Below are 13,889 nucleotides of genomic sequence, written 5' to 3'. Positions count from 1 at the left end.
CCAAAATGTATGAAAAATAAGTGCGTTCCCGTTGCCAGGGAGGTTTTGGGATTATACTGAGCAACTTTTACTATGGGACCAACCCATTTTGTATGAGAGGGTAATTTTTTTTTCGCGATTTCGTGGTTGGTCCCATAGTTAATGTTGCTCAGTATAATCCCTAAACCTCCCTGTCAACGGGAATACACTTATTTTTTAGCCACCCTGCATAATAATGTTTAGTCAAATAAACCTAGCTTAAATACGGTAGACGTCATTAGCAAGAGAGCTGACAACAGCACTGCATATTGGGCACCAGCATGTCGAGCACTGGGACGTTAACCTTCTAATAAAATAGTGTGAAGCGTACAATGCATAAGCTCATCACCCTTGACAACACACGTGTATGCAGCAATTACGAATTTCTCGTTCGTGATCGCGGTCATGCGACGTTTTTTCGCAACGCAAGTGTTGTTACAATCGCTCAACTGCGCCACGTGTGCAACAATTGGGGATATTACTGCAATGTTCTGCCACCAGAGTGCAGGACTAGCCTTTTTAGTAAACCATGGAGTAACTTATACATATTGTACCTTTAATAGGTTTTTGGCAAGTTTTCAGAGGAAATAAAATATGACATTGATGCATCAAGGCGGTTTGCTTACAAAGGACCTACCGGGAAACGCGAATCCGAAAATTCGCTATCTGCCTCTTTATCTCTCGAATAGGCAAGTGACAGATGTTAGATAAATAAATTTTCTTGTTTCACGATAGACTCTCAGATTGTGGTAGTGGCGCCCCCTGCGCAGAGTTTCGCGTAATATTCCCTATTGTGTGCTCTTCGATGTCCTACTCGTAGTTGTAAAGGTTAGGGCGCATAATGAACTATAAAATAAAATCCCATTCATTATGTTTCTAATTCTTATCCCTTTCTTAATTTAGTAGGTATGCCGCTTTCACAAAATGCTCCGTCTGCTAAATGGGTAATACAAATCAATTAGGTTTACGTATCTCCTGTGGACATATCCAATAACCATCCTCCTGTGGATATATCATTTTCACCTTCAGGGCCTATTGCCAAACTTTTTACACGTGCAGTCTGTGGGCAACATTTAAACAAAGAGCATATAACACGCTGAGTTAAGTACAACACGTAACAACGTCCTGAGGATGCTGTTGAAACTGCCGAAGCACTGTAGTGCTTCGGGAATGTTTGCAGAGGCGCGAATAGATGACTTTTACGCCATTACGCGTGCGTAGGTAGGTAGCAACAGCCTCCCGAGGACGCTGTCCGAACGTTTAGATTGCCGCCTAAAAAAAATTGAGTCATTTTGAGTGTGTCATAACCGCTATTAGGTGACAGTTGTTAGAATGTTATTGCTGTCTATTTTTGGTCTGTCGCTTTCTGTTTTTTGTTCCACTAACACTTAGTTTTTAATCTTAATTGTTACTAACCATTATGGGCCAGTGTTGTCTTAAATAAATAAATTGAATTGAATTGAAAATACTGGGTAGGTATATAGGTGGTGATAGGCCGGGCTAAATAACCCATCTTATCCCGTGTTCACGCATTGTGTTAATCAGTAAATAGTTAATAGTAATAAGTGTTTTTTATGTAAGTACTAACATAGGATGTAAGTTTTTCTACTAAAAAAATATGGATCTGATTGTCTGAATTAAACAATATTTTATTTTATTTATTATATCCAAAAAGCTAAGGGCCGGTAGCAGAACATAATTTATGTAACTCATCTCTAGACCAGAGTTATAGTGGACACCCAGAGCGCATAACTCGGTAAGCCAGCATGAAAGCCAGTAACTGGTACTACTACATGCTCGTTGGCTTGTGCAACTGAGGTTGAAGAACTAGCGTTCTATTTCGCTGCCTGGGTTGATATGGAGGACGATTCCTTATCCAGTTTAACAAATGTTTAAATATAGCTATTGAAGAAGCAAATGAAACTGAGTTCTAACAAATTAAACTTGATATTATTTCATCTAAAGGAATGAACAAGTATGTATTTAAAATTTTGGTCTTGTGCGCTTTCAAATCTTTCAATTAGTGTTTCTGCAAAATTATATTGTAGATTCACAGCTTTGAGATTTTGATAGCCAGCCTTATTTTAGTTCAGTCAGTTAGTTTATTTAGTTATTTTCAGGGATCTAAATATTTAATTAGAACTAGAAGCAACGAATTATGGTAGATTTTCTTTACAATAGCAATACCTAAATATTATCAACTACGTTAAAATTTTGTATTCCATTTTCTCTGGAACTATCAAAACAAACTTTATAGGTACCTATAGGTATATAATGAGGTGTGTTACATAATAAATGATGATTTCATTCGATTATGAAGCCAAAATTGTGAATCAACACCGAGTTACAAATATCAAGACCAGATACACATGCAATACCATATGAGTACCTATGTAATCTTAGTCCATAATGTCCATGAGACCATTAGCAAGTACTAGCGATCCGAAGGTGTGAATACCATAGCAAGTGTGGCGTGGGAAGATGGAACTATGACCCAACCATTTCAGTCAAACGAGGCATTTGCATAGTATACAATAGGCAAAAATGAGATAATAATTATAACTCTGTTTATGTTACTTGGATTAGAAGGGTTTTGGCGCAAAATTAAACAAAATATAGGTATGTAAATTAGATAGCAAATGTTTTATTCCGGCGCTTCGTTTTCTATGAAAACTTGGAAAGCACCACGTGATCACCGATCAGCCGTCATAGAAAATTACATTTCGGACGCCTCGGCCCGGGCCCGGCCCAGTCTAGTGCGACTAGCGCGTCATCCTTTAGTTGTGCAATGTTGAAAAATTTGACGATATGCTATATTTTGTATATTCTATTGAAACATCCCATGTCATAGCTCGCATACCCAATCTTTTTATTACCCCATGTCATATAGACCGCGAGCCAGGCGCAAATTTCGTCAGTCATCGCCTCACGGGCGAAAACTCGTATAGTGGTTAACGGCTATGTATGATGAACCCTCGTGAACGTCAGCTGCCACTCCGTTGGTAGGTTGAGGAATGGCAGCAACCGAAACGCGTAACACGGTCTTTCCGTAACCGGCTGACGATTTGTTTTATTAACAATAGCATCTAAATTATCATCTGACAAAGTATCAAACGGGAGGCGATGACGCCTATGACTGAAAAGAATTTTCTTTTTTACATGTTCATGTGACCAGCTGACGGTCTTTCCACAGCGATACAGTCGGCTGAAGATTTTGTTTATAAACTAAAGCATCTAAATTATTATCTGACAAAGTATCAAGCGGGAGGCGATGACATTTTTTTTATACAATTTATTTGCTGCAATTCCTCAACCCACCAACGGAGCGGCAGCTGACGTTCACGAGGGTTCATCATACATAGCCGTTAACCACTATACGAGTTTTCGCCCGGGAGGCGATTGGCCATGGAAATCTGTTCCTGGCCCGCGGTCTAATAGGTTTAAATACCAAGTGGTCGTCACATCAAAATACCAAACTCAGCATACACGACCTCACTTAACATTTCCTGTCTATTTACTATTTACCTCTCCAAAGTTCTGGTCACCATCTTGTACAAACGCATCTATTGTCTTTACACGCCATTCCGAGATTGTGGGTGAAGGCTGCGCGCACGCCGACAACACATTCGAATTTCAACTTTAATGTAAAGACATTAGGTCTAATTTCTTTTGGCTTTAAAATTTTTCGCCAAGATAATATAACAGTCTTAAAAAGTACTAATGATCTCTAGTACCTTAGATTTAAGGTCCTATTTTGTTTGGTTTCGAGTATGTGAATTAAGTTTTAATTTGGTAAGTATCTGCTACTACAAGATTGCATGTAATTATTCCAATTGTTGGTCATCACGCAATACCTTAACGGATAAGTGCTAATTTATGACATTGAAACCTCTTATCTTAATAACGTTATCATTCAAAGTAATCGTAATTAAATTGAATTTAATAGAAATTGAAAGATGGCTATATTTAATATACATAATAAAGTCAAATCAAAGGTTAACTGGAAGAGATCCCTGAAAGTTCGCCTTTGTACAAATGATGCGTTTTTCTCTTGTTTTATGTTTCTTTTTGTACAATAAAGAGTTTTACTACTAGTACTAAAATCAGTATTTTAGCAGTCGAAGATTGAGTTGGGATTGCCAGAAGCAGAAGCGAAATCTATGAATATTAAATATTGAATAGGTATGAGGAAGATCTTGATTGTTTATTTGATTATAAGTTGCGCAAGATTTTACGTTTTCGCCAAATCTGTTATTTGAATATCTATCAGATGTTAAATAAGGAGTGATTTACATTAATATCAAGGTATTATCTGTAATGCGTAGGTAATATATATAATAAACAAATAACTTAAAGCGGGGGCATTGAAACAAGTAAGTCACATAATCAATTCAATGACTTGATTTGATCGATTTTTTGTGGAGGATAAGTTTATTTTATGCTTTTAAAAAAGCTTGACACGTGATGTTATAGGTATCCAAACTGTTCCAATGTAATGTCATTTCATTCCCAAGATCAAAACAATAGGCCTTAGTCAATTACAAGTCCAATTGTTCAAGTGATCGTCCGAAAGGCGCCGTGTTGCTGCCGCGCCGTTGCAGCATTGCAGCAGCAAACAAGGCGTTTCGTTTGAGAAACATTTCTGGAATTTTAATTTTATACGTCATAAATGGTTTAATTTTTTTATTCAAACCCGATTCCGCAAAACAAGTCTCGAAGAGTAAAAAAAAAAGATTTTTTTGAAAATGTTTCATGAATCCGAAGTAGGATTCTCAAATAAATAATAATATTTAAATTTATTTATTTTTATATTTCGAGTTCCTCAAACATTTCCCATCTATTCCAGGCACCCGTCGCACGACGACGCAGAGCAGCATCAACGCGACTCGGGACCAGCAGCTACACGCCGTGCTGGCCGCGCGTCGGCGGCAGCTGCTCAACGGGAGGCTCGCCACGCACATCAACAACTTAGCCAACATAGCTAATAAGCCACACAAGTAAGTGATAATTGGTTTTCAAACTATTTATCGACTCTCCTGCAAATACAACAACATGCACACACCACACACACACACACGGCCACATAAGTAACTATTGATCAGGTCTTATGACAACAAGTGCTAAGACTGCTAAGTCTACGACACGGTACACAACGGGCGGCTCGCCTCGCACATCAACAACTTAGCCAACGTAGCTAATGAGCCATAAGTGTTCTCAGTCATCGATATTTTCCTGCCAGATAACCCTTAATTACTCGTCCATGCCTGTTTAGGTAATCCAAACATGTCACGTCTGTTTCGGTTTCAAACTACTTATCTAGAAGTGTGACTCAAGGGTCAACATTGACCATTCTGATGGAAAAATTGCTCTTCATTATTACGAGTACTTGTAAAAAGGTGTTCTTCCTGTTGAGTCAAATGAATTTACTAAAATATTCAAAATTAATTAATGAGATAAAACTATGAAAACGGATTATATCGCGTATATTGAATTTATAATACATCCCGACGTTTCGAACTCTTTACAGCGTTCGTGGTCAACGGGTGACTGAGGAAAAAAAATTACAAAATGCAAAAATACCCACATACTAAAATAATGAACAATCATAGACTACAAACTTTAAGGCTGGTTGTACATGCAAAATCGGTTCATAAGACCACGAACGCTGTAAAGAGTTCGAAACGTCGGGATGTATTATAAATTCAATATACGCGATATAATCCGTTTTCATAGTTTTATTTCATAATTAATGAGGTTTAGTAAATTTGTATAAATCTAATTCTGATATTTTTATTTTCCAGGAGTAACACTACATTCCTCCAGATAGAAGTCCGAGACTCAAACAGCTCTATAATTAAGAGGATAACGTTCGACAACTCAAGTAACGAAGCGGCTCCCAGCCTTCGGCTCACGACGACCGACGGCATACGGGAGATCAAACAAGATCTGAAACCCCATGAGATCAGACATCTATTCGTGCCCAAAGTCTACCAGGAAAACCGAAGTCGAGCAGGTTTTTTAAACAACAGGAGAATTAAAACACAAGGGCCTTCCACAGAAAATGGAATAATATACGTTCCACCAGAAAAACTTGAAGGACTGGATAAAGAGGTAGACTTGGAGCCAGATGAAGAGTTTCAAGTTGATGAATCTAATCATGGTTTATATTTGCTCAACTATTCAGACACTGATAATGTCACACAAGTTCCAGTTTTAAATGAAACTGTTACTACGAATGAAGTTAATGTAAGTAGTACTGTTAAAATTGAAACTACACCGCTCACCAGTCATATTACAAGTAACATCTCAACAGAAGCACCAAATGTTCATGTACATAAAAAAGATGAACAAATTGAAGATATTATTGTTAACAGTACTGATACGAAAAACACAAAAGTGGAGAATGAAAAAGATAAAAGAAATAATACTCAGTTCATGTCAGAAGAAATTTATAATCACTTTAGACCGCTGGAATCGGAATTACCAGTTGAAGACATGACGCCTTTTATTAATTTCGGCCAAAAAATAGCCGGTCAAATTATCAACGATAATCTAACAGATTCTCCATCGCTATCGGCATCAACCAAGTCGGTTAATTTCATCGTCGCTCCCCCGGAACGACGAAAGTTTAATTCTAGATATTCTGCCACCGAAAAATATAAGAACACAAGTGTTGATGAAGAAGAGTTGAATGAAGAAATGGATGTCTCTGTAGTAAAGAATACAATTGAAAAGAATAAGATCAGAAACACTGTAAAAGGACCAGCTCCTCAGCGTCATGTGGGATTAGTTAATGCTTACAGAAAACATACTACGTCATCCACATCTAAGCCTCCAAACATTGCTCAACTTAATGTTACTGAACCGATAATAATTAATGTGACACCAGGTTCTGTAGACAAAAGCAGTAATACGACAAATACCACTGTAAATAAAGAAAATATCAATACAAATACCACTGTCAAAGAAAATGTTTCGAGTAAAACAAATGGAACTTTAATACCGAGGAATTACACAAGAAGTTACTATAATTTACGACGTCGTCCCGCTAGAGTCACAACAGTTTCAAGTACTGAGAACATATTACCCGTTGTAGTCGTAAACACAACAACAGAAAAAGCTTCAACGGTTTATACAGCTGTCGTTACTTCTGTGTCAATAACATCTTCCATGAAAGGGCAGAATAAAACTGATATCAAAGATGGTGACAATGCTACAGTCATCGAGACAATTGTGCCTAAGGAAAATGATACTACACCTAAACTCTTTCTCATCAATGTTACTGAGACAACGCCCATACCGCCACCTTCTTCTAGGGTTCCGTATAAACACAGAATAAGAATACGAACAACAACTACGGAGAGTAGTATCCAGTCCAGCCCAGCGGTTTATATGCACCGCGCATATGAAGACAACGATGTTACGACAAAAGTTTCAGATCTCAAAAACGAAGCGACAACTTCCAGGATATCTGAACGACTGGCCAATTTGTTTAGGCAAAATGAATATGAAAACAATAATAACGGAAGTACAATTAGACCGAAAAATATTCTAAGAAGACGACGGCCAACTACAACTACTACTCCTGCTCCAGTATCAAGTATTCGACCTACATTTTTGACTACAATTTCGACTACGACTGAGCTGCCAACAAGTCCTGTCACAACGGCGGAAACTTCGACGGCTACTGAAACCAGTTTAAGACCATTGATAGTCACTTCAAGGACATCGTCGCAATCTAGTTATAAACCAACGGTTACACCAGACACATCAACGGAAAAAGAAGAAAATATTACTTCAGTTGATTCGGTGGAAGATGGAAAAGCTACATCTGATAATGAAGTAGTGATAGAACCTGAAAAGACGTATACAGCATCGTATGTCTTAGCTGGATTAGGTTTCCTGCCTGTGGCGGGTATAGTTGTATTTGTTTTAAGAAATATTTTACATAAGAAGACCAAAGAGATAGAGACGGAGTACGAGGGTTACTTCGATGATGACGAGGTGAAGAAGGAGTCTCCTATAACGCCCGTGGCGCGGCCGCCGCTGCCAACGCCGACCAAGCCGGACAATAAGTGGGAGTTCCCGAGAAACAAGTTGAGGCTACAAACTTTGTTGGGTCAAGGGAACTTTGGACAGGTAATTATTACGAGTCTTTACAACAGCTTTTATAATACTTGCTTGACCGAGAATATACTTAACACACATTTAAAAGTAGAGGATCTGTGATCTGTAGGTAAAATTTGAGAGTCCAAACACAAGTTTAAAATTTTGAAAAAACTGAAACAAAAAATCCGTGAAATTTTCAAATTTGCTTACAAAATTTCACAAGCATCGGTTGAGAAAGGCGACCTGTAGAGGAGAACAGCCAGATAGAAGTAGATATGAAAGCTCTCTTGCCACAGTCAATAACACAAATTTATGGTAGGCATACTGGTCCGAGAGTTGGTAGACATTTTAGAGCAGCAGGTATTTGAGGCAAGCTGAAAATTAGTCTCATACTTCTTCTATCATATCCTAACTCAGAACTGCAGGTCAACTGGCGTCTTGTCATTTGTTTTTAATCCTCTTGATTTGACAACGTAGGTATTATTCGATTAGAGTAGCTTGTAGGTACACTATATTTAGCCAACTCTACTTATTCGTCCGCATTTTTGTTACCATACTCTAACTAAACATATATTTACCATAAATCCTCTCGTTCCAGGTATGGAAAGCAGAAGCAGACGACCTGAACGGCCACGACGGCCTGACGCGACTGGTGGCCGTGAAGAGCATCAAGGAGTCCGCCTCGCAGAAGGAGAAGCAGGAGCTGCTGCACGAGATCTACATCATGCAGAAGATAGGGACGCATCCGAATGTCGTAACGCTGCTCGCTTGCTGCACTGAACATGGTAATTTGATCATTTCTAGGGTATGAAAAATTAGGGTAGTTATCAAGATTGCAGGAATTTTCGTGGGAACGAATCGAATAGATATAATTCAAGAGTAATTATATTTTAAGTCACTTCGTTAGGAAATTTAGATATAACCTAAATTGATCTATTTTCTCTGCTTTTAAATGTATGCTTTAACAAATTACTTATGTGGATCTAATGAAAAATTACTAAAATATTTTGGATACTAGAATTAGTTGTTGACAGAGGTTAGAGGTTAGGTGACAATAGAAAATTTGAAACGAAAACTGAATGAGTATTTCAAAGTATTTAATACAAGTTTGACTAATATTTTAAAAAGCTTGTCTGTGCAAATATCTAACTTCATACTATCATGCCTCAAAAAAATCTTAGTCAAACATAGTTTTTGTTTTCACATAAGTGCGGTAGATATTCCTTTTATTTTGGAGTCTGTCTCCTTCCAGAGCCCTACCTTCTCATAATGGAATACGTGATGTGCGGCAAGCTGCTTACATACCTCCGCGAGCGGCGCTCCCGGCCCGACCGCTTCAGCGGCAGCGGAGCGTTGACTTCACGGGACCTTACGGTCTTTGCCTACTGCGTGGCACGGGGGATGGACTATATCGCTTCCAAAGGGGTGAGTCTAATAGAATAATAATTATACCTGTGGGATTGGTGACCCCAGTCCGACTGCTATAGGCACGTTGACTTCGCGGGATCTCACTGTGTTTGGCACGCTGCGACTACCTATACAATCCTGTTTAATTTTTTTAATGAATCTAAGAGTTGTTCGAATCTGAAAGTCACTTTAAACTTCTTGTAGTCGTCAAAGTCAATATATTATTTATTCAAATAGGCCTTGCAACAAGCACTTTTAAATTGTCAAGTTTTATAAATATTACCTTAATCTAAATCTTCGTCGTGTGGATGTGGCAGGTTTTATCAACAACATCAACCCCAATCATCCCCAATCATCTAACATCAATTTTCTGCGATACCTCTTGCATCACTTTTCTATTAAGACATATCCCCTGTACTACCGGTGTACTGTCTCTCTGGTCTAATATAGGTTTCCCCACGACGAAAAATTTTAATAGCATTATAGCTCTGTTAGAGAGCAAACTATGTTTCTTTTCCGGGATTAAAATTAAAATATCCGTCCTCAATTGTGATGATGGCATATCATCGTACATCTGGGAAAACCACCCATTTTTCTCAATTTGCAATTCCAGATCGTCCACCGCGACCTGGCCGCCCGCAACGTGCTGGTCGACCACAACAAGCTGTGCAAAATCGCCGACTTCGGCATGTCGCGGGCGGCCGGCGGCGCCTCACGTAATCGAGGGGCGTTGCCGGTCAGATGGATGGCCCCTGAAGCATTACTTTACAATGTGTACAGTCATCCGACGGATGTGTGGGCCTTTGGGATTACGTTGTGGGAGATCGTCACGCTTGGTGAGTTTCGTATACTTTTGTACCTCTCCTCTCCTCCCTACTCCCTCACCTCTCCTCTTGTCCTTTTGTGTGCCGCGAGTATTTTTTTCAAATAGTTTCTTCGTACGCGGATCCATGTTCCGGCATACGAGGCGGCACCTCACGGAACCGGGGCGCTTTGCCTATCAGATGCATCGCCTCTAAAGCATCGCTTTACAATGTGTACACGTACAGTCATTCGATGTGTGGGCTTTGGGGACGCTGTGGGAGATCGTCATGCTCGGTGAGGTAGGTAAGTTTTAATGCCTGCTTTATGTTCACTTCAGGGATGTTGCGGATGCGGATGCGGATGTCGAGATTAGGCACATAAAAAACGTCAAATATTACACCTTAATAATTATTATTTAAAAAAAACTAAACTTTTACTAATTTGAACAAGAATATAGGTGCCCCACAATCGCATTACTATACTAAAGTCCAAATAAAACAAATTATTCACTTCTTCTCGCTGTCCGTCACAAAAACGAAACGAGATTCCTATATTGGCTAATGACGAAATTACCTAGCACTTACGCCGCCGTTAAGACGTTCCTGTACCTACCTGTTCCACATCCGCATCCGCATCGCTTTTATGCGGATGCGGATGCGGGTGTTGAAAATAATGCGGAAGTTCCGCGGTTGCAACATCCCTAGTTCACTTCAGCCATAGTCGGTAACTTCTTACCGATCTTATAAAATCTTCTTATACTTATGATTATTGTTTAATAGGTGTCTGGTATTTTGGATTCTGGAACACGTATGTGGCCACGAGTCAGAAGCGATTTTTTGATTTTGAAATGGTTTAAACGTCTTTTACTAGGAACTGCTCATTAATTTACTTTAATGTGTTTCCAGGTTCCACGCCATACGCAGCGATGTCCGGGCGCGAGGTCCTGGCGGCCGTGACGGAGGGCTACCGGCTGGAGCGGCCGCCGCACTGCAAGCCGCAGCTGTACCGCGCCATGCACGCGTGCTGGCACGCCGACCCCTCGCAGCGGCCCACCTTCGCGGCCCTCAAGTCGCAACTAGCCGAGCTCCTGGACAATGAACCCTCTGAAGGGAATTATGTGGACTTGGACTCGTTTTATCAGGAGTCCTCGGTGTATAGCGATCCGTCGGCGATTATACATGACGATGAGGGGCTGTCGGCGGAGTACGATCGGGAGAGACGATGTTTTAGAGAGTAAGTGTGGACAATTCAAAATTGCTATTGCGAATTTGGCTCTCGTTGATGAACATAAATCAAAATTTACTTGTTGGTACGAGTTTGTCGATGACGTCTGTTGAACCACAAGAAAAATCAACCCTGGAACTTCGATTTTAGTCTCCAGCGATGATCCCGTGACTCACATAAAGCCCCCTTGTTCCTACTTTTGCTATTCCCTCAAGTCACCCTTTCGCCTTTCATCTATGTATTTCGATTCAAAATGTTTGCCAATAATTCTTACTCGTTTCCTTCTCTCTTCGTAGACTTACCAAAGGCCCCACGAAATACGACAACCACTTCAACTTCCGCGAAAGAAACGAAGATCTTCTAAACAAATTCGGGGGCACACCTAGAATGGGAGGTTTCGGCATCCGAGACGTCCCCTTCAACGACAGAAACTTCTCCGACGGCGAGTTCAACGAGCGCACCTTCACCGACAAAAGTTTCACCGACAAAAACTTCACCGACAAAAGTTTCACCGACACCAACTTCACCGAACGAAAGGAAAAACTCTCCACTTCGAGTTTCCACAAAGAACGGGAGGGTAGAGAGAGCAATTTGGTCAGTAGGAATAGTTTTAATGGGTTCCCTAGGATAGGTACGAGGGATAGCCATTTTCAAATGATGCCCGATGGGAGGAATAAAAGGGTTTCGGAGTTTGAATGTGACATCTGAAGATACGGTATAGTCGAACGAGAATCTAAAAATCTGCAGCTGGGGCCTGTTTTATGAAATCTTGGCTTTTTAAATTTTATATACTTAAGGCTACAAATAAGGATTTTTTTGTTCTCGGTTAACTATAATTGAGTCAATGTAGAATGTCTTATTTCTGACTTTTACGCGCTCATATGAGTCTTTAGAAATCGACTGAATCTTTGTATTTCTAGTATCTTTAGGAAGGTTTTGTGACTTTGCCAAACGTTTGCACTGATTTCATGTTTTTAACACATTTTTAGCACAAGTGTGGACTCGTGATAATTTTATTTTTAAGTTTCAATTTCAATCAAATTGGTTGAAATTATGTAACTTGAAATGTGTTGATTTTGTAAATAGATTAATTTATAAGAATTTTGTATGTGCGTTTGTGTTAATTAGTGTTTTTTTTTGTAAATAAATTGTATAAATAAGGAGGTATAACGACAAACAAAAGAACTGCATCTTATTTTGTAGATTTATGTAACCACAGTGATTAAAATGTACGTTACTGTTTAAATAATAAAAGTATAAAAGATAAAACTGTTATGCAAAAGATTAATATTTCACTTAAGTTAAAGTTGGATCACAACGGTGCTAAATATAATAGGTTTTCTTTTAAAGTAGATTTCTTTACAAAACGAATATGAAGACATCCAGTACCTGGTGAAAGTCATTTACTTCAAAAACAAAATGTAGGGTTATTTGTGTAAATACTTAACTATGTAGGTATGTTATAATATTGTCAGATTTATTTTCTTTTTTCGTTAAGTGACATTGTTGCTATTACAAATTATCGCCATATATTTTGACGTTTTAATATGACAAATAATTAATACGAAACTGGATTTTCTGTAAGTTTTGCTATTCCAATATTACTAAGAAACCTATAGTTAATTACTGATATACACATTTAATGATGTTGCTTGTAATATTAGAGCTGATATTTATTTTGCCATCGATTTTTTTCGTCATATTTTGAAGAGGTACTCATTCTGGGCGGAATTTCTTCTTCTTCCTAGCCTTATCCCTTCATTTGGGGTCGGCTCTCCTCCTCGTGTTTGCGTTTCAAGCTGAGCCCGTTCCAGGTCTTTGGATACGGTAGCTAGGGGGACCCACGTAGCTAGGGGGCGCCCTCCGCCTTTTCTCTTTTCCGGGATTGCTATATATAGATATTCATTCTGGGCGGAACAAACGCGAAATTCGAATTTGGGACGATAAAGTTAGTAATTTTCCGTTGTGTTGCGAAAATTCGATACCGTTTCGTAATTCAGGGGATAATTTTAATAACATTATTAATATATGGTGAAATTGCGCTTATATTGTACGGAATAGGAAATTTTATCGAAATCTGATTAATAAAAACGATAACAAAATAAAAATCGGTCTGTTAAATTTTATAAAATGTTATCCGAAGAATTTTCGAATCTCCATATTAGAGTACTTACTGGAATTGACGCGATATGCGTACGTCAATTGTGTACAATTCAGATTGTGTACAATTTGTTGTTTTTTACTATGATGATTTTGAACCTTTGATATTATGATGTATATAATTATTAAAGTTGGTTAATAGATTATCATCGGGATAATTCGAAAAC

General features: G+C 38.8%; 1 protein-coding gene across 1 annotated transcript in view; it reads left to right on the top strand.

Annotated features, from left to right (window-relative positions):
* Positions 1 to 13,328, top strand: part of LOC134742637 (uncharacterized) — a 211,249-nt gene extending 197,921 nt beyond the window's left edge. The window contains exons 2-8 of the mRNA XM_063675813.1: positions 4,865 to 5,015; positions 5,820 to 8,157; positions 8,726 to 8,912; positions 9,380 to 9,552; positions 10,148 to 10,370; positions 11,244 to 11,571; positions 11,859 to 13,328. Of these exons, the coding sequence (XP_063531883.1) occupies positions 4,865 to 5,015; positions 5,820 to 8,157; positions 8,726 to 8,912; positions 9,380 to 9,552; positions 10,148 to 10,370; positions 11,244 to 11,571; positions 11,859 to 12,270 (3,812 nt within the window). The 3' untranslated portion in view covers positions 12,271 to 13,328. The remainder of the gene's footprint in view (positions 1 to 4,864; positions 5,016 to 5,819; positions 8,158 to 8,725; positions 8,913 to 9,379; positions 9,553 to 10,147; positions 10,371 to 11,243; positions 11,572 to 11,858) is intronic.
* The last annotated feature ends 561 nt before the right edge of the window (positions 13,329 to 13,889 follow it).

The sequence above is a fragment of the Cydia strobilella genome, chromosome 7 (assembly GCF_947568885.1).
Source record: "Cydia strobilella chromosome 7, ilCydStro3.1, whole genome shotgun sequence".
Taxonomy (NCBI): domain Eukaryota; kingdom Metazoa; phylum Arthropoda; class Insecta; order Lepidoptera; family Tortricidae; genus Cydia; species Cydia strobilella.
The sequence above is the reverse complement of the archived record's forward strand: the minus strand, read 5'-3'. Positions and strand labels throughout refer to the sequence as shown.